The sequence below is a fragment of the Emys orbicularis genome, chromosome 10 (genome assembly GCF_028017835.1).
Source record: "Emys orbicularis isolate rEmyOrb1 chromosome 10, rEmyOrb1.hap1, whole genome shotgun sequence".
In the NCBI taxonomy this organism is placed as follows: Eukaryota; Metazoa; Chordata; order Testudines; family Emydidae; genus Emys; species Emys orbicularis.
This window is the reverse complement of record NC_088692.1, coordinates 65,595,148-65,616,740: the sequence shown is the minus strand read 5'-3', so window position 1 is coordinate 65,616,740 and position 21,593 is coordinate 65,595,148. Positions and strand designations below refer to the sequence as shown.

The 21,593-nt window shown below is 37.8% G+C and overlaps 1 protein-coding gene across 8 annotated transcripts in view; it reads right to left on the bottom strand.

The window, feature by feature from the left end:
* Positions 1-302: 302 nt before the first annotated feature.
* CCPG1 (cell cycle progression 1) overlaps positions 303-21,593 on the bottom strand; it is a 55,437-nt gene continuing 34,146 nt past the window's right edge. The window contains exons 3-12 of one of the 8 annotated variants that reach the window (XM_065412468.1): positions 21,080-21,197; positions 16,795-16,874; positions 16,392-16,599; positions 14,578-14,673; positions 10,913-11,167; positions 9,395-9,406; positions 7,045-7,172; positions 2,657-4,068; positions 967-1,058; positions 303-433 (exon numbers count right to left, since the gene is read on the bottom strand). In XM_065412468.1, the coding sequence (XP_065268540.1) occupies positions 417-433; positions 967-1,058; positions 2,657-4,068; positions 7,045-7,172; positions 9,395-9,406; positions 10,913-11,167; positions 14,578-14,673; positions 16,392-16,599; positions 16,795-16,874; positions 21,080-21,197 (2,418 nt within the window). In that variant the 3' untranslated portion in view covers positions 303-416. Of the gene's footprint in view, positions 1,059-2,656; positions 4,069-7,044; positions 7,173-9,394; positions 9,407-10,912; positions 11,187-14,577; positions 14,674-16,391; positions 16,600-16,794; positions 16,875-21,079; positions 21,198-21,593 lie in introns of those variants that run through there. The other 7 variants (XM_065412466.1, XM_065412471.1, XM_065412467.1 and 4 more) reach the window with 7 other exon arrangements.

Genomic DNA, 21,593 nt, shown 5'->3' with positions numbered 1-21,593 from the left:
AAATTGACAAGTCTGGCTCAAATTTACAGCCAGTAGATAAGGATTATACTGGGTGTAACATGTTTAGTGATGCTTCTTCACTGGTGGAAAAGTGGAACTTCAGTGGCAATATTCTCATCTTATCTCTTGGTGTTAGAAGGGGAGGGGAAAAAAATACGGTTCATCTGTCTTAGGACATTTATAAATAATTAACAGAACACCAGCAACAGCTACGGCATGACGTTTGTGATTTAGAAGAGAGGAGTAAGACAAGACTTCATAACATCTGTGGGACTGTACACTTATGCTAGATTTGTTTATGAATAAAGACTTTTACCCACAACGCCTCTTTATTTTTCTTCCACAATATGCAGATGTGCAAGAAATTTCAAGTGCATATGTCAGCAAGCTGATTAGAATGCAGCACAGCAAATTCTTCATAAGTCAACAGGTTCTTGACCCCCCAAAAAAGACAAGAAGCAAGTATAAGATTACAAAACATTAACAGATGCATTGCCATAATTTAGATCTACTTTCTGAAGGATGAGATGAAGTTAGTACACCAAACCATGTTAATTACATGTACATTATGTATGATTCAATTTTGAACTATACTAATGGAATGCAATTAAGCCTATTTTTCACACAAGTCACAACATACCTAGTTTCCATAACAGTACAACTACAACCAAAATCATTTCCAAAGAACAGTAAAGCAACACTAGAGAAAATGCGAGTTAGGAAGTTTGATTGATGCTTTTGAACAGGGTAAAAATCAATCTGTATAAAGAAACACTTGCATCTTGCAGTTTTGTTGAAAAACAATTAGTTTCCATTGAGGAACCACTAGAAATTATCTACTTGTATCTTCCTGATTTTACCATACACAAATTACTTAATATTTTGGATCAAAGGGTAACTGCCCCAATTCTATTTCAAGATTTGCCATGTGTCTTCCATTAGTGCGACCATGTTTATGCCATTTACCTTCTCTCTTATTCCGTTGGTGTTGCTTCTGAGTTTGTTTTTCATGTCTGGAACTTTCAGATTGTGTGGAAGTAGGCCTTTTAGCAGGTTGACTGAAAGGAGTAAACAAAACTTGGTTAGAACTGTTGAAAATATCTTAATAAAATCAACTACATATATGATTATTATTTCACTACCAGTGCTCAAAGAAGAGTTACAGTTGGTGTAAAGATGATGGGTTTTATTTAATTTTTTTTTAAGAATGTATGTAGTACTCTCAAAATAGATTACCCAAAGCCCTAGTTAGGGTCAGGGTAAATAAGCTCCAGTGCAAATTTCCATACCACACCACTCTGCTGGACTTGCAGGGAACACAATGCTGGTTAGGACTGAACAATACTCTTATGTCAAGACATTTGGAACACATACGCAAACCAAGTTTCAATAGCAACATCTGCACCATAATGTGTGTGTGTGTGCATGTGTGTACACACAATACAAGGACTTAGATGGAGGACAGGAGGGTGCTGTTAATAAACCGTTGTAGCTCATCTTTCGTGTTTTTTGATATTACAAGAACTCCAAGGAATTTTATCCTTGTATTACAGTCTCACATCCCACACTTCTGAAGCAAAAGGCTATACAGTCTTACTTTGCTTAATATTCTCATCAGTAGTGATAAATAACATAGTCACTAAATACATTTGAAAGTTAAATGCCTGTACCAGTAAACAGATGTTTTAGTCTCATTCAGAATTAATTCAGACCATAGAAAAACAAGCTGCCCAATAATAGAGTAAGTCATGAGAAATCAAAATATCAGAAAGCTGTTTTAATAATGAAATGTGACAGGCAAATTAAAATCTAGATAAATAAATACACCTAGTTAGATGTGGTGTGCATTTGCCAAAACCAGGAATTAGAAACTATCCCTTGATCATTATTACCAATAAAGAAACAGTTGAAAGTTGTTCTCTGAAAGCTAAACTGCAATAAGATGCAAACTATTTAAAAAATAACAAAAAAAGAGATGAGTGAGAAAGGGAGCAGCACAGCAGTCCAGAAGACAGTACATTTAAATTTTTAATATAAAACTGCTCTTGGTCTAAAAAGGTTAAATATGCTTTATAGAGTGCAAGGGAAAAAAAGTTACGTTACTGCCCTACTGTTTACTGGAAGAAGAGAGAGAATGCAACTTTTTTTTTAAACACATTAGCATAACTTTGCCTCTCTCATCAGATCAAAATGGAGTTATTTCCCTCAAGAGGCTAAGAACAGTTAAAATAGAATTTAATATATAAGTGGAATAACTCAGTAAAATTATTTAAAATCCAAGCAAAATGCATCATCAGTAAGAAGGGACTTAAGCAGGGGAAGAAAGTGATTACAACACCTCTGAAAAAAATTACCACAGATGCTCAGGCCAGTAAGCAGGCATGCTGTTGCATTCAACAATTGCTCCAAGCAGCAATGCTTAATCTTAATCAACAATTATTTTCTAAAGGAATCCTCCACACATTAAAGCTGTAAAAGGTACAGTGGAATCTGTGCTAATGTCACTTGCCCCAACAGCCAATAAAATCTGTCCCCAAGAGACATCTCACCACATTCATTTTAGGGTTAAAAGGTCACCTGTTGTAACTATGACACTAATTCCTTTGGTGTCCTTAAAACTATATTTTAATTCAGGAAATATTACATAAAAACCAACCTGGATCCATACTGAGGTGAATTATCATAATGAAAGTAGTATGTGTAGATGTATTTATCCAAATCCTCAAACATCCCTTCATGATCACTTTGGTACTCCTTTATGTCCTCAAGATAATCCTTAACATCACTAACAAAGTCCGTGAACAGCATCTGGTCATGTATAAAGATCCCATTATGGAAAAACTTATTGATGAAATTCTCTAGTTCTCTCCAGTGATGGAAACTGTCTACTTCTTGCTGCAAGTATTTTTGCATTAACTGATTAAATTCTTCAGCTCTAATAGGGTCCAGTACTTTGTTAAACAGGCTAATAAATTCCTGATGAGCGCATTCAAAAATACCAGAGCAGCCCTTTAGGACAGAGTGACGTTTTCTGTTACATTCTGGGTTATTGATGCATTTCTGTGAATTAGTATCTTTTTCAAATGTAAAGTGAGTCGATCTTTGTTTTCTTCCTTCTCTGAATTCTTTTTTCATACTAGGCCCTCTATGGTGTGTATGCTTAGAAGGATTCTCATGAGTATTATATTCCCGATAAACAGTTTTACCTTTTCTGTTTGCCTCATATCTTTTCTCACCAGACTTCTTCTTTTCATCAAAGATGTTTTTAGTTGTGTCTTTGAAATGTCTGAACGTGGACTTAACAGAATCAGAGAATTTTTTCAGGTTTTCTTTCACTGCTTCTTTAGCCTGTTTAATCTTTTCTTTATGGTGTCTTACAAACTCCTTTGTGGAATTCTTCATGGCATCAAAAGTTTCTTTAACTGAGCCAAAAAATGATTCTTTGGACTTCTTTTTGGTCTGTCTTGTTCCTTTACCATTTTTCTCTTGTCCTTTTTCATTAGTTTCCTGTTTTTCGGTTTGGTCCTTCACTTCAACATACAGTTTTTCCCACAAATCAGAGCGTTGTTGTTCAAAGTTTAGCTTCTTTTCCAGCTCTGTTAGTCTTCCCCGCAAAGTTTCTATTTCTTCGTTCTTCCTCAATGTATCATCAGTGTCTGTGTTGTCGGATGTCTGATGAGAACTTAACTGCTCCAGTTCTTCTCTTAGAGCTTCAGTTATATGACGTTCTTTGTCTAGTTCTCTCCTCAACATTTGTGCTTCTGCAAAAAGTGTCTCCTTTTGCTTAAGAAAGTTGTGTATTTTTTGCTTTTCCTCTTCCAAATGTACCTTAAGTTTTTTATTTTCCATGACAACTGACTCTGTACTAGTTCCTTTATCTTCTACGTTTCTAATTTGTTCTCTCAGCTTCCTTAACTCTTCCTGCAGCAAGTCCAAAGCTTTTTCTTCCCTCTCCAGAGAGTCCCTTAAGTGCTGGTTTTCTGCCGTAAGACTTTTCTTCTGAGATTCAAATGATTTCTTTTCTACCTCAGTAGAGATCAGACATGTTGCAAGGTCTTGTTTTAGTGACTAAAACAAATAAAAAGGAACAAGCAAATTTATTAATCTTAGAATTCATACAATTTAAGTTTGAAAAAGGTAAAAAATTAAAAATTCATAGCATCATCCAACTAGTCACAAAGCATGAGTGTGATTCTAGCACATACAGTACACTGAATAACAGTCCTAAAACACTTGCTGTACTGGAATGACTATTGGCCAATCAAGTCTGATATCCTGATTCTAGGTATGGCCTATACTTAAGGCTAAGATTTTGTCACGGTTATTTTTAGTAAAAGTCTTGGACAGGCTATGGGCAATAAACTAAAATTCACAGAAGCCTGTGACCGTCCCTGATTTTTTACTAAAAATAACTGACAAAATGGGGAGGAAGGGGGATCTTGCCCCCACTGCTGCTGCAGCTCTGGGGTCTCTGCTGCCACCCATGGCTGCTTCCGGGAGCTGCAGGGTCCTCGGCTGACAGCGGAAAATGTCACGGAGGTCTCTGGAACTTCCATGACCTCCGTTGCATAATCTTAGCCTTAAGTGCTTGATGCTTCAGAGGAAGGTGAAAACATCCACAATCTGTTTCAGGAAACCCAGACACCTATATATAACTATGCAATGCTCCATCTGGTATTGGGGTGCAAATTCTTCCTAACAACTGCAAGAATAAGCTCATATACTAAAGCATAATATTTTATTGGATTTATCTTTGGATGCATAGTTAAGTTAAACATTATTTAAAAGAGGTTTCATTTTGGCAATACTACAGGGGCCTCATTTTCAGAAAGTACAGAGTTCTAGACATTAAAAATGGAGGTTACTTGTCTTATAGTACCAGGAATGCTTCAAGATGTGTGATCCCTATGGGTATTCATTGTGGATGCATACAGTAGAACCTCAGAGTTATGAACACCTCAGGAATGGAGGTTGTTCGAAACTGAAATGTTCATAACTTTGAACAAAATGTTATGGTGGTTCTTTCAAAAGTTTACAACTGAACATTGACTTAATACAGCTTTGAAACTTTACTATGCAGAAGAAAAATGCTGCTTTCCCTTCATTTTTTAGTAGTCTATGTATTGTACTGTATTGTATTTGCTTTTTATTTTTTGTATCTACTGCTGCCTGATTGTGTATTTCCAGTTCCAAATGAGGTATGTGGTTGACTGATCAGTTCATAATTCTGAAGTTCTACTGTATGTTCTCCATATGCCTGAGACCAGAAGATTTTTCAGTAGCGGTGTTTGGCTGCACCCACATCCTATTCCACTGAGAACATAAGGGGCAGCTTGGGTGACTCCCAAGCAGTACTCACTGGGGAGGGGAAGCTGCAAGGAAGAATGCTACACCACAGATTCTAGGATTGGTGAACCAAAGGAGGTGTAATGCCTAGTAAAGATGTGAATGGAGTCCCAAGTAGCCACTCAACGGATTTCTGAGAGGGGAACTCCTTGCAGGGAAGCCACTGAGGCTGCTTGTGCTCTGGCTGAGTGGATCCTGACACTGAGGGGAAGGGCTTCCATAAGCTCACAGCAGATGAGATGAAACCCCAAAATCCATTTCAAGAGTCTTTGCAAGGAAATCGCTTCTCCTTTCATTCTTTCAGAGATGGCTACAAATAGCCTCAGGGACTTTCTAAAAGGCTTTGTCCTTTGTAAATAGAAAGTTAACGCTCTCCAGCCATCCAAAGAGTGTACCCTCTGATGCTTCCGAGGGGGCTCACAGGGCCTTTGATGACAGAAGGACTGAGAGGCAGGATAGCGTTTGCAAAGGAGCAGCTTGGAATTTTTCCTCTGGGTTGCCAGGGTATATATCACAAAGGAGCAGAGAGTTGGGAATCCAGGCCTCCACTCTTTAGCAGTTCTGATGAAATACTGTCAAGTCTCAGGCACATGGAGTACATATGCACCCATAGTGAATACCCATAAGGACCATCACTCAAAGAATAACCAGTATCTTGAAGTCAACTTCAACCAATAGGTAGACATTACAGATCATAGAGGTTAATGTGCTCACAAGAAAAACAACCACTTAACAAGCAGATTGCTGAATTCTGCATCAGCTTCCATGTCTGGATGGATTTAAAATGTAATCCCATGCAAAACACACTGCAGTACTCTGTCAGGGTGACAAAGGGATAAATAACTTCAAGGTCTACATCCAAAAAATTGTTCACAATTTTATGGCTGTGTGACAATGAAAAAGAGTCAGCCTAGTTGCTGCTGGTATCTGCTCTTCTAATAGATGTGGGGAGTCTAACCAGATCCCCAAGATGTAAATGCAATTGGCAAATGGCTCAAAGGGGCCAATATTATTCCAACCACGTCTTCCGGTTACTTTCCTCATCCACCTGGGTCAAGAGATGCTAGAGTAGGGAATAAGGAAATCAAACCCTGCTCTCCCCTTATCCAAAACAGGGTGAGGAATTAAAAATGGCACTGTATGATGCCATGTTTATTGTGTCTCACTGATTCAATTTCAGGTTTGCTCAGTTTACAAATAAAATGTAGGGCTGTTAACTTTACAAAAAAACGTAGCCCAACTGGGCTCTTAGAGCCCACCTTATTTCTGTTCTATGCATCATTACCTGTAATTGATATACTGCTAACTGAATTCTGCCCTCTGTGACTCCTATGTTACTTCAAAAAGCTATTTTACTCTTAAAATTTGATCAAATTACAAAGTTTAGGCAATAGGTTAAAAAAAACCCTTTTTCAGTATATAATTTACAATAATGTTATGTATGAATTTAAGAGAATTTACTGAAGAAAAATATTTATTATATATGTGTACTGTTGAGACGTAAATTAAAAGTCAAATAAAGGTCCAATAAAAAATATAGCTGAGTTATCTGTAGAAAAGAGCGGATTCCATTGTTTCTTAGGGATAAAGCATTCTCTCAACATATAGATATAACAGATTCAACACTAATGTAAGGTACGCACCTCTAATGAGGAGATAATATTCCCCAATGAATTGTAATGAAAAGATCACACCTACCCCCATCTTATAGTCTGCTTTAACTCCTTGCTCTCGTTGGCACTGGTAAAGGTCATCTTTCATACCATTTAGTTCATCTTCATGTGTCTTTTCTACCAATTGTTGACGTTTTTGGATCTGAATTGTACCTACAAAGACAAAACTGTTAGTTTGACTCTCAGTAGTTAGAGATGGAAATGACTGATCAGATGATGTCTTTAGTTTCCTGGCAAATGAAGGAACATTCTGATATTGTATTTCACTGTATAGTACACTTGTTCTGTTCTGTCTAGTTTTATAATTGTATAGTCTTATAATTGTTATATACCGATTCTGTTGTTTGCAGCAACAATTTCAAACACATCAGTACAAGCATCTTTGTTATACTTATGTGTTTGGATAAAAGCAAACAAAATTTTTAATGCTAAACAGATGGAATGATGTTAACTAGAAAATATCTATATTTAAATATAATCAAACAGAAGCTATGCAAAAAATGTTACATGTACATTTTAATAAAATGAAAAACTGCCACAATAAAAGAAATTAAACAAATCCACATTACACATGTTTTGAAATTATAGCTTCAAATTGTCAAGTAATGCTATATTAATAATTACCTGGATATTTGCATGCTATATTAACATGCATGCAAAACAAAAAAACCCAAAAAGTAAACCAAACACCCCCTACACACACAATTCTTAAACAGGTTATAAAGCAATCTGAATAGCTTCACATAGGGCCCAATCTTGCAATCCTTACTTGCAAAAGCAAAGGCAACAGAATTGAGCACATGCTCATTAAATATCCATCTTCCCATTATTCAAGTGTCTGACAGATGTTACTTTTTCCCCATGTTTTTCCAATATATGCCTTCATTCTACTAGCTACAAATTCACTATTAAGTAATAAAATATTTTCTTTAGTAATTAGCATTCTCCTGCACTCCCTTTTACCTGAAAGTCTCAATGCACATACAAAATATAGAATTTGTGCATGTTGGCTTTGATGTTAGCTTAGTTAATAAATAAAAACTCCAAAGGACAATATTAGGTGTTTTTTTTTTAAATCTCTAATTTTAATTTCTTCTGCATTGGATCCACTGTTCTGGACTGAAGTAACAAAGTATGGGATATTTCTGTCCAATCCAGTGGAATGCATGTAGAGTTCCTTTTTTGAAACAAAGCTCCTCCTTTCATGTTTTATTATTATTACAATTTAAAGAAATAAAGAACTATTGAGGTAATTGTTGTGACATTTTAGCCTCATTTAACATTCTCCCATGTCCTGACTTAAAGATAAGAGAATCCCATCTTAAACCAAACATATACAGAATATTCCTCCTCTCCCAATATGAACTTATGAGTGCTGTTCAGAACAATTGCTTCATTCTAGGAGAAACTACAATTGCAAGAAAACTAGTTTTGCCACTCTCTTCTGTTAGCTCCAGTTCTCTAGAAATTATAATTCAGGCGCAGTAGATAGTAGTGACCACAAGCCACAAAGAACAAGTAATAAAACAGTGAACAAGCACAAAATCAGTCAACTTCAAACAGAGAAGTGACTATGTGGCTAGAAACAAAAGTGACCCTCTCAAACTACAATTAACCTGACATTAAAAGGACGTTGTGAAGTGCTGCTCTCCAGTCCAAATGCTTAAGTCCTGGAAAATATAAAGAGAACATCACTTCCCAGAGAAAAGGAATCCCTTGTAAAAACCTTTTCAGAGTGAGCAAAACAGTAAACATTTCCCACTCTGTGGAGGCAGAAACACTGGAGAAGGAGGGTTGAGTTAAACTATGTGAGCATAAGGAGCTTTCACTTTTAAAAAATAGCCTCCTTTCTGCTGGATTAGAGAAAAATATCTCATCAATGACAACTTCTATCTAAAGCGATGGATTCAATGAGGGGAAAAGTAGAAATATTTGAAAATATGGTCTTTACTATATAAATAACAATAATAATAATAGTCAGTGCTTTTTATCCATACATCTCAAAGTGCTTTATAAGGGTAGGTAAATATCATAATCCCCATTTTATGGCTGGAGAAACTGAAGAAGAGCAGTACAAAGTGACTTGCCCAAGCTTTGAAAGCAGTAGGCTGGCCCAGACTGGAAAGGAACTCATGCTTCCACTGGACCACACTGCCTCAACCATACCAACAGACACTATATACTTGTTTTCCCGTTAAATAACTGAAAAGGCCTGCAAGCTCTACGCAGAAGTATTTTATATGGCTGAGTTACTAGTCATATAATCCTGAACATAGTAGTCATTGTGAAGCCTTGATTACACAACCATATATATATTTTTTAATCAATCTGATTGCAAGCACAGCATCCTCCACATGGCACTCACTATTTCTTACCTTCAGGTTTACCTGAGAACAAAAAAAAAAAAATTTTCAAGGGTAAATTAATTTTGAAAGGTTTATACTAAATGTTAAAATTTACATAGTTCTAATCAAAATCAAATCCAATTAAAGAAAGATAATATACATTCCCATTTTGAAACCGAGTTAGTAGATTTTAGTGTGGCATCATATTTTCATGACAGACTATAAATATCATACAATGAATATAAAATAAAAGTCCCCGTTACTCTATTATTTAATATTTATATAAATAGAACCCAAAAGCCATGACCAGGATTGGGTCTCCATTGTAAGCTCTGCACTTAGCTATTTTGATAACATCAGTAGTTACCATCTATTCTGTTGTTCCTCTACTGCTCATGTTTGAAATCGGACAGAAAAGAATCAACCTTAGACACTGTACTAAGAAGCCAGAGAGAAGCTGCTGCTGCACTGGATTCCATCAATACACTGAGAAATTGCATTGTGAGTTATGGTACATTTTCAAGTGCTACTTAATATTTTGTCCTCCAAACAAAAGGTAAAAGGCGAGAGAGATTCTGAATTGTTCAATAAAAGTATATCTAGTTCTCTCATTCAGCAACTGAGGAATCACTGGATGAAGGCCAGAAATGTCTTCCAGTATCTTGCCAGCAACAATAAGGGTTACCACAAGACTAACAATAGGAAAGTAAAGGATTAAAAAGGTGAATAAATCCAAAGTATTACTACTAATAAGCAGGGATCCTAGTTTTCCGTGATAAAAACAAATTCTCTGATACAAAAAAACCATAAAAATCCACTTTTTTCCATGCTTAAAATGAAATGCTGAACTTTAGTTTCCCTAGCCACAATATATATAGGTATCAGTTGAACACAATGTTTTATTGACATATTTACAATTTTTAAGATGACAGCTGGAGCCCGCCGCCTCTTGGAGCTGACAGACAGGGCCCTGTTCATTCTTCTAATTATCCAAATTTCTGATTATCTGATCTGGCCCCGGTCCCAATTAGATCAGATAATTGGGGTTCCACGTTATGTGATTTTATTTTCTCACAAAATGTAAAAACTAAAGATTCTCTGTAAAAATGCAAAGTCTGCATTTTTCTGTGTCAAACAGATTTCTAGGATTCCTGCTAATAATTTAGTCAAGTAAATGTACACAGTCCTTTCTGAACAGAGCCAGACATTTCCTTTCTGCAAGATCTAACAAGATAAAAGAAGAAAGAAGAACAGCTAGTGTAAGGATAAGGTAGAGACCTTCAAAGTTATATATGATTTATATTTAACAGTGCCATAAGCTTGTAGCATATGAGTTAAGAAAGTATTGGACAAAACATTTAGGAATCAAAGTTACTTGTTAGTACAATCTGTACTTCTGAAGGAATAACAGAAAAAACACTAAGGAGCCTATGACATGAATAAATATGTTGAATGAAAAATCTGAATCACAATATACTGGTATGTCAAATGTACATTTTTTACACCACCTGTCAATTATGTAATTCAACTCAAATTTCATGTACTTACCATAGAAGTGTCCAAATCCCATGCTGATTGCTATCACCAAAGCTAGTATAATGCACCTGTTCAGGCCACTACTGAATTGGCGTTTGTGTTGCTGTTCTTTGGGAGGTTCAGTTTCCTGTTCATTAGGTGTCCCGCCCTCAGATTCAGAGTTCGAGACAAGCCTCTTCTTTGCACGCCGTCTCCTCAGTGTGGGACTGGATTGATTGCTTGTTTCGTCACTACTTGATTCATCATCACTAGGCTGAGGTGGAAAAACTGAAAAGTGAACACAACTCTATAACAAAAGAATTATGAAACATCTGCAGTTTACTGGACTATATTGGAGTTAATTAAAAATTTATCTGCCATACCCACTAAAAGTATATTTTGGCCCTTAGAGTTGAAGAACACAGTACATCATTTACTGCACAAACTGTCATATAGAAAAGGCTCCTTTTTTATTTAGAATGCCGTATTTGATTAAAATCTCCATTTTAGGGAAACAAAGAATCAAGACACCACCGTGATAAAAACAAGCTCTATTTCATCTTACAGCCTGACAGTTCCCAAGCCTGAGAATTCCATTTATTAGAAAGTTTTACATTCCTAGGCCAATTGTACCTTTTAAAACAAAACAATGGAATATGATTATAAAAGTTAGAAAGTGAGAAATTTCATTTCCATTCCCATTGCACATTCTTGTGAAACGTGAAAAAACCTGAACTGCCAAACTTCCCTCTCTCATATATAAAAACTGCTTACTGCAAAAGATGGAACAGAAGCTGCTAGCACGGAGGTCTACCAAAAAATAACACATGCTAGTTGATATGGTTTTATTATAGTCTCTAAAGCAATGCACTCAACCCTGTACACCCAAAGACCACTTCATGGAAACACTTGCAGACATAGGAGTTGAACATTTAGTATATAAAAATATATGCAGATTATAAAGTACTTATTAATACAAATAGCTTTCTATTACAGCAACTTTATTTTTTTCACGTACTTTGAATAGCTATCATACCTCCCTACCACAATCTTTTCACACCTCCCCAAAAAGCCACTTTTCAACCACTACTGCATAGGAAAGGAGAAGGCTCAGCAATTGGGTCTGTGTAACCACAGATCAGAGGCAGCAGGTGAAAGAACCCCATAGTTCTAAGGGCATACAAGGCATGGAGCCCCACAAAGATTGTTCTATCCAGCACCATGGAACCAAATCACTTGCTGCCAATCACACGTTTTGCCACCAAGATTTGAGGAGACAGGATTCGTAGTGAAAGAAATGTTATCAGAGGACTGCAACTGTTTAAGTCTTTTTGCACGTATACAGTACAAGATTTTATTATTTGTTTACTACGTATGCATAAGCATAAACATTTACTGCCTCTTGCCAGAATACCACTGACAATAAGATGCAAGTATCTCTGTGGTTCTTCTCCTAGTTAAACAAACAGGTGTTGGCATTAAGGCCACAAATATAAAAGTCTAATTAAAATATCTTTGTGGGGCTAATATGAGTCAACATATAATTTCATAACTGTAACAACCACACAATTAAGCAAAAACATGCAAATCTCACTGAATAGACAAGAATGCCAAGCAATGACAGCAATAATCAGACCAAGCATTATAATTTAAGTTTCCTCACTAAAAATAAAACCCAAATCCTAATTTTTCAGATATAAAGAGCAGGGCCAATCAGGCCCACCCTGACGCAGATTACCAAATAGTAATATCTGGAATACTAAGATATACTATTGTGGACTTCCATGGAAAAGTAGCATGTTAGATTGTGAAAGAGAATTTTCCCCTCATTAGATAATACATTCCAGTTTATATCCCTGACTGAGCAATTTTATATGCTTGGGTAAGAAAAACAGGAATTTAAATTGAGTTCAACCATGTAGGCAGCTTATCCTGAAGTGCAGACACTTTTAAATCAATTTAAATTCAACAAAGAAGGTCTTTTATAGAATGGATCATTTAAGTAGATATGCACTTCAACAACTGAGGACGAGGAAAGCAAGCATTCAGAAATGGCTCAGTCAGGTGAGAAAAAGTATTTGAACTAGAATTCAGTGTGGAGCTCAGACACAAATGCACATGTTCTGTATGTACACACTTACAAAAGGAATATTTCACAAGATAAGAAATGGCTAGAAAAATAATACTTAGTATTTTCAAGGTTGGTTCAGCTAGCAGAGGAAGCTTACACATGTGGAAAAGAAACTGTTCACAGGAATAATGTACTCTTAAGGTATATCTACACAGCAACTAGACACCCACAGCTGGCCCATGCCAGCCGACTTGGACTTGCAGGGATCAGGCTGCAGGGCTGTTTCATTGCAGCGTAGACTTCCTAGCTCGGGCTGGAGCCCAAGCTCTGGAACCCTCCCACCTCGCAGGGTCCTAGTGCTCAGATTCCAGCCCGAGCCAGGAAGTCTACATAGCACTGAAACAGCCCCACAGCCTGATCCCTGCGAGCCCAAGTCAGCTGGCACAGGCCAGCCTCAGGTGTCTAGTTTTTTGTGTAGACATACCCGTAACCAGCATGGGAAGTTCTTTGATATACTACGGAAAAAAGGTGCGAAAAAAAGACCACCAGAAAGAAAGGAGAAACAACTATAACACTTGAAGATATTTAAAGCACCAACAAAAGCACTTAATGGAGAATTTTCAATAGCACTACCCTCAGATAAGAATGACACCTTCCTACAATAGCTATGAGGATTCAGTATAGTGCCATACTGCAAAATACCCACAGAAGATAGTGGATATGAAAGAAAGTGTGATCCTTAGAGGCAATCCTAAATATCATCTTCTGGTTATGATCATAAAGGCCAGATTTATGTTAGAAACTTTTGACAGCACAGTAATGTCAATACTAGGCGGATTTTTTGGTGACACTTCTGTACTGGCTAAAGCCCCAGTGTTTTTTATCAGCATACGAATGCTTTTGTGGCTATGCCTTATTTCACACAGGGAACCAGTATAAGCTATACTGACAAAAGTCCTTTTTTGCCAGCATAAGCCGTGTCTACATTAGGAGGGTTTGCTGATATACCTATACTGGCAAGCATCTTCTAATATATACTTGGCCTAAGTCCCTGCCTTGGGGAAGCCAGTTGTCCTGACTGCTCACAGCATAAAACTCAATCAGAGTTTAGACAAGCAAATGAAGAGTTCACACTTGGATGCCATCTTTAACATAAAGAAAAAAGGTAGAATTTCTTCATGCCAACTGCTAAAATTACAAATGGCTTTCCAAACAATGCAAACATGCTCAACACACTTTACTACAATGCACAATCAATTTAATGCACTGTACTGAAGACTTGGCTGAAATCATTTAAATTAAACATGGAAGAACATCTGTCTCTGTCTATAGATACATTTGGACTCCAACAGCAGCCATCCAACTAACTGGTTAAGCAAATATATTAAAATATTGCTTTTATTGATGCTCATTCCAAATCAAGGTACAGTCTATTTTTTGAAAAGCAAATGAGTCAAATAGAGCCTAATAGCTTAGCCAAAATCTGTAATAAAGACAGGTTTTGAGCACCTGTTTGGAACATTACCACTATAACAGCGAGTCAGGTAGGCATTAATACTTTAAAAGCACTCCATGCTAGGCACAAGGAATCAACTTTATACAAGCTGATCAAATTTAGTCACACCACCTTGGAAAGGAAGGCTGCCAGACACATGCTCTTTCAGGTCATCACCCCATCCCCTTACACATTCTGGAATCTTCCTCAGCTTCTCCCACCAACCTTCTTTTGTATATCAAAACAGAAGAAAGATTTTAGAATTTATCCATAAAAGGAAAAATCAAGATAACAGAAAATAAAATCAGATAATGTGGAAGATGTTAAAAAGTTGATGACACCTTTATTAATAACAGTCACAAATGGGTCAGATTTTGACACTGGGCTGTTTGTCAATCTTTTGATGCATATGGACATTTATAAGCACAAAGATATGGCACATATGTACCTACTCAATACACATTCTCTGCTCCCAAGTTAAAGCAGTGCTTTTGAAAGTCATTCCTTCTCGTATGTTACTTTCCAAATTACAGCTTAATACTAAGAAGGGGATACAGCTTGGAATAGGGTTGCCAGGTGTCTGGTTTTTGACTGGAACGCCCAGTCAAAAAGGGACCCTGGTGGCTCCAGTCAGCACTGCTGACCAGCCCACGAAAAGTCAGGTCAGTGGTGCAGCGGGGCTAAGGCAGGCTCCCTGCCTGCCCTGGCTCCACGTGGCTCCCAGAAGCAGCCAGCATGTCCGGCTCCTAGGCACAGGGGCGGCTATGGGGGCTCCACACACTGCCCCCACCTCAAGCACCAGCTCTGCAGCTCCCATTGGCTGGGAACCCACACCCCCAGCCAAAGCCTGCACACACACCCCCGAACCGCCTACACCAGCCCTGAGCCCCTTCCCGCACTCTGAACCCCTCGGCCCCAGCCTGAAGACCCCTCCTGCACCCCAAGCCCCTCATCCCCTGTCCCAGCCAAAAGCTCCCTCCCGCACCCCTCACCCCCTCCTGCACCCCAATCCCCTACCCCAACCTGGTGAAAGTGAGTGAGGGTGGGGGAGAGCAAGTGACTGAGGGAGGGGGGATGAAGTGAGCAGGAGCACGGCCTTGGAGAAGGGGTGGGGCAGAGCAAGGGTTTTTCGGTTTTGTGCGATTAGAAAGTTGGCATCCCTAACTTGGAAGCAGTATAAATGTGTGTTATGACAGGGAATGAGTAAGAGAACGCAACACAAGTAAGCAGGATAATGGCGCAAGGAGGAGGAAGCACATGAAACTAGAGAAAAAGGTAGTAAGGGAGAAGACAAATGTAAAAAAACCCCAAACTTCGCTGTAGTTTCATACCCTTCTTCCTACATATCATGCTGTGTGACATTTGTACAAATTAATAAGAGCTTCAACTCCTCTACAAGATATTATACATAGTGCAGTATAAGGGGCAAGAGAGTCCATTTGTGGCATGACATTGTTATTAGTCTTCTATGCCCCAAACATCAACGTATGATACTTAATTGGTTACTGAGACATAATTCCATCTATTTCAGCTGTTTGGCAAATCAACACATTTCCACAAGGAAATATAAAAGATTTCTAAGTAAGAAATCTGAAGCATGAAAGTTAAAAAAAAAAAAATCATATAAATCCTCTAAAACATGTCAGTAATATATTTTGTATTTTAGCCAGCATGCAGTTCACATTCCTATAAATGCTTCTAATTTAGCACTACTTTTGAAAAGTACCATAAAGCTTATGCTAGCGCAAAGTTTGAGAGGTAAGGCATCAAGAGTATGAAATCTGCAGACATTTGGGATATGTTTTCATACAGACTGAGAAGTTTCCCAAAGAGAACTATACAAGCAGGAAATAAGGCTCTCATAATTTAGTTACTAAAGGAGATCCCAACCCCGCCCTTTTTTTGTACCATTTGTACATAGTTCCTTTGCAGTTAACTGCTCTTACCAGTTTCTGGTTGACAGAATGTGTATTGGCTGCTGGAGGAAGAACCCATGTTAAAATCATCTGAACCTTGAGCTTCCTCATCAACAATTGCAGTTTCTTCCTGCGTTCCAATTTCTTCTACTTTAGGTGTTTCAAGGGTAACAATGTCAGAATCATCACTAATAGCCCCAATACAGGAACCGTGATCAGGCAATCTTTCTTTCTTTGCCTAAAAAAATCAGTAATATAAAAAGAGGTTATTCAAACAGACATACAGAAAGTAGAGTGTTTTAAAAACAGAAAGTAGTTAATGCTTTAGGAGCAAAAGAGGAATAATAACTTTATTTTTGTGTCTTAAAAATATTGCTTGGCATTGTAAGGTGGGGTTCATTTAGGTCTTTGAGCTATACAATATATAATATACCTCCGGAACTGCCTGGGTTTCCTGCAAGGCAGCATGAGAAGTTTCTACCATTGACACCACATCATCTTTGCTGCATTCAGCTGTAGTACAAAGAAATCGTCAATTAATGTGGGATTAAAAACATGGACTCCACTTTTCTTCAGTAATATCAAACAATTTCTAAAGTCAAATCATTCCTGAATAAACATTCTTCAAATGTATTAAACTTCATTGTTTAACATCCCTCTAAGAAACATCAGACTCCAAATACTTTATCACTAGGATATGATGATGTGAGGATGCTTTTATTTAGACACTCATTGCATTGATCGTACTAGAAGCAACCTACACCCTAAACATACACTTAGATTAAATTCAACAGTATGTCCTCCGTTATCCAGACATCATGATGGAACATAGATCAATCTGGATAATCCAAGGACTTTTCAAGATATTGAGGGAACTGACCTCGCTTTGGATACTGGATTCCTAGACATTAAATCAAAATTTTATTATATTTTACCGTCTGGGGTTTTGCATTAACTGTGTGAATCATCTCACTGCTAAACCCATTTAATAAAACTTGCCATGAATGGTCTTAGCTTCATAATACAAATTGGAAAAAATATTTATCCTATTCAACCTATTTATAAAAAGATTAAATAAGGTAAATATAGTTTTTTCCGATTTATATTATGAAGCTAACTACAAAAAATGTGCAAGCCCAAATTCATGCACCCAATCTAGGTGTGCAAATACATGCATACAAGTTGAGATTTGCACATGCTTTATATATGTGGAAATCTGGACATACATATGAATTGGGATAGGATATTTAAAATTGGGCATTCACAAATGTGCATGCACATTTTGGAATATCTGCCCCATTACCTTGTAGATAGCTTCCACTGAGAGGCAGAGAAGTCCAGTAGACAAAGCATTGAACTGGGACTCAGCAGGTCTGTGTTCTATTCCCAGTTCTGCCACTGGTCTGCTGCGTGACCTTAAGTAAGTCACTTCACCTTTCTGTGCCTCTGTTTCCCTTCCCATCATATGTCTGACAAAACATCATCTATATATATGGTAAGCTTCTTGGGACAGGGACTGTATTCTATCACAACTGGACCCAATCTTGTTTGGGCCATCTAGGCACTACAATAACAACAAACTGAGACCACCACCAATCTGTGAAAAGTATTTAGCAAATTATTAAATATCACTCAAAGAAATTTCTACTGATAGTTTAACTGGTCTTAATTTCTGGATGACAGAACATGTATTGGCTGCTAGAGGAAGATCTCATGGTAAAAGCCTCAGAATGCTAAGCTTCCTCATTAGCATATATTTGAGCATGCACAAACTCCAACTTTGCAAATCCTGTGTTTTAAGATTTGGCTGGCACTTCAAACTCCACTCCTTGCCACAGAGACAGTGGATTCCCTAACTGAAGTCCCTGCACAGCCCTACTCCTCCCATACTACTCACATAGTTCCCATAAGCCTCATTCAATCCCTATAGCTCCACTCCATGCTTATAGGCCCTCACATGGGCACACACCCCTTATCAGCTCCCTTGCAGCAGTGCCATTAGGTGTCTTTGAAGCACTGATGCCTCAGTGCAGAAATACTGTGCTCTCTTAGTGTACCAGGTAGCAGAGCCACAGAGGGTGGGAAACAAAATGGGACATGGATAAGCAAAGAGGGAGAGCTCCAATTTGACAAACTCCCTATTGTTTGTCAGAGCACAACTTCTCTCCTGTCCTTTTTGAGATCCACAGCAGATGAAAATATGGGGGCTATGCAGAGGGCATAGAGGGGAAATGGGGTTGTGTTGGAAGGCTTCTAAGGAGAAGGCGGCCATTATATATCTGAGCTGAACCATCACCTTCAAGGGCCCTCCCATGCTGTTGCTGCCATGGGTAGCATCCCCTCAATACTCCACTCTCTTCTGATGCCCCTCACAGCTCACAGAACCCCGTGCCATATCACTGCTGTCCAGCCTAGCTCCTCAAGCTGAGGGCCTGGGGAGGTGTACACAAGGAGTTGATCTGTGGATTCAGGGAGACAGGCTCAACTGCAGAGAAATAGCCGCTAATGGAATTTAACAGCTCCACTCTTTGTCTTTGCGGAGCTCAATTAAGTTATGGTAATACCTATACATTTCAGAGTATGATTTGAAAACTGTCTTATCCCCAAGATGGTAGACTATGTAGGACAGAGAAATTTGAAGTTTCAAGGGATTGTGGTGGTTTGAGTATAAAACAAAGAGTCAGTCCGAAAAAAATGTGAGACTCAAGAAAAAGTTTCAAAAAGGGCTCATTTCCAACTGTTACCTCTGGCAAATTTAATAAATCTTTGATAAAAAATATTATGGAAAACTCAATTGCCCTAGGAAGAGAGAAAGTGTTAAATGTTGATACAAAATTCAATAATTAAAGTATAAAATGGAAGGATTTTCATTCTGCTTTAAACACAAATCTCAATGCAATCTTAACACAGAGCCACTGAGGTACCTCCATACTACCAATTAGCTGAAGTTTATTTAACAACTAGTGATGACCCATAGTGACTGCTCAGATTTATGGTAAGTATGATAAGGTGGGCAACTGTGTGTGTTGTGCTGGCAGATTTTGTGTTGACTTGTGTTGACTTTGTGTGGCTAATGAAGGTGTTTACTGCATTGAGGGATTAAATGTGTTTGGGATTATTGTGTGTGCTGGTTGTGTTTTACTGAAATATTTGTGTATGCCGATTGTATTACTGTGCAGGTGATTGTGTTCCGTCTGGGGGTTTTGTAGGGGTTATTGTGTGTGATAACTGTGTTGTAGTGTGCATGGTTGTATTGAGTTGCATCGGGGGGATGCTGGGAGATCTGTGTTGAATTGTGCAGGTGGCAAATAAGGGATGTATGCTACAGTGAGGGGTTGTTTGTGATTCGTATTATTGTGTGTGCTGACTGTGTGGTTGTGTTGATTTGTGTCTGGAGGGTTGTATTGGGAGATTTTGTCTTGTTTTGTGCAAGTGAAGAATAAGGGGTGGTTGTGTGGATTTGTGCATGTGGAAGGTTGTGCTTGGGGATTGTGTGTTTTGCATGTGCTGTGCTTGGAGATTTGTCCTGACTTGTGTAGGTGGTCAATGAGGGGTATGTGCTGCGGTTAGGGGCTCTGTGTGTTTGCGATTATTGTGTGTGACGGTTGTGTTGTTGTGTGGGTGGTTATGTTGATTTTTGTTTCAGGGTGGTTCTGGGAGATTTGTAAGGGTGACAGATGGGTGCATGGGTGTGGCAGCCTGACCAAGTAATCCACCATCTCTGCAGTCACCCTCATACAAACAATGAAATTAGCAAGCAAATTAGCTGTAGAGGAAGGGTGTTGATTGTTTGAGTTACCTCTGATATCACAATGGTCTATAGTACCCTAGGTCTCTTGGCATGGCATAGATACATGTCTTCTGTAGCTGTACACTGAACAGATGTAATTTATAAAGTCAAATTGGCTCAGAACTTAAAAATTGGATGGTACTAGTCCACAAAACCCAGTGATGATTCAGCCTGGGAATATTCTGAACAAAAAGAAAAAACAACAAGGAGTCCTTGTGGCATCTTAGAGACTAACAAATTTATTTGGGCATAAGCTTTCGTGGGATATAACCCACTTCATCAGATGCATGGAGTGGAAAATACAGTAAGCAGGTATAAATATACAGCACATGAAAAGATCGGAGTTGCCTTACCAAGTGGGGGGGGGGGAGGGTCAGTGCTAACGAGGCCAATTCAATTAGGGTGGATGTGGCCCATTCCCAACAGTTGACAACAAGGGGTAGCTCTCAACTATCCCTGTAGCTGCTCCCAACACTTCACACTGACTCCACAGATATTTTAGGCTTCAAAGTGACATAGTGACATTATTAGATTCTTATTATAGATATAATTCACATTTGCTTCTAAATTATCCTGATTTGGCATATGACATAATTAAGGAATTTTAATTAAATCATGATTTCTGTATCAGTAATTATATAGCTATCTTTCAACTATACAAATAGGTACTCTTCGTTAACATGCCTGAAGTAATGATTCAGAAATATGCACCATACTAATAATTTCACTCCCATATACACTTTAAGAAGGAATATATTTGTAATTCTAGTTACTGAAAGTTGTCCACAACACTGATAAAGTAGTAATGTGACAGAGGCCTATACACGGTCTTTATTAAGGTGTACATATAGAATATCTTGGACAAAACTAATCGCTACAACAGAAGTCTTGCATATTTTGTAGAATAGTTCTGCTTTTAATATCTTACCTCTCAAATCAAATGGTTGCTCTTCTTCCTCCACCAAAGTAGCATATTCTTCTGACGCAAACTCAAGATTACTATTTGTTCCTCCATTTTCAGAGGTCACAGTCTCTATATCAGACCCCTGAAGAATAGAAAGCTTTACATTATAGTTACTGAAATAACAGCCTTTTTATCCTAAAGTACTTGAAACGGGTTACAGAGAAAAATAACCAACAATAATGAACAAAAATAACAGACCAAATTGAAAACTGGTAATCTCTAAAACTAAACAAAGTAGGGTAGTCAAGCAATTAAAAAAATTAATTGCAATTAATCGCACTGCTGAACAATAATAGAATACCATTTATTTAAATATTTTTGGATGTTTTCTACATTTTCAAGTATATTGATTTCAATTACAACACAGAATACAAAGTGTACAGTGCTCACTTTATATTTATTTTTGATTACAAATATTTGCACTGTAAAAAAACAAAAGAAATAGTACTTTTCAATTCACCTCATACAAGTATTGTAG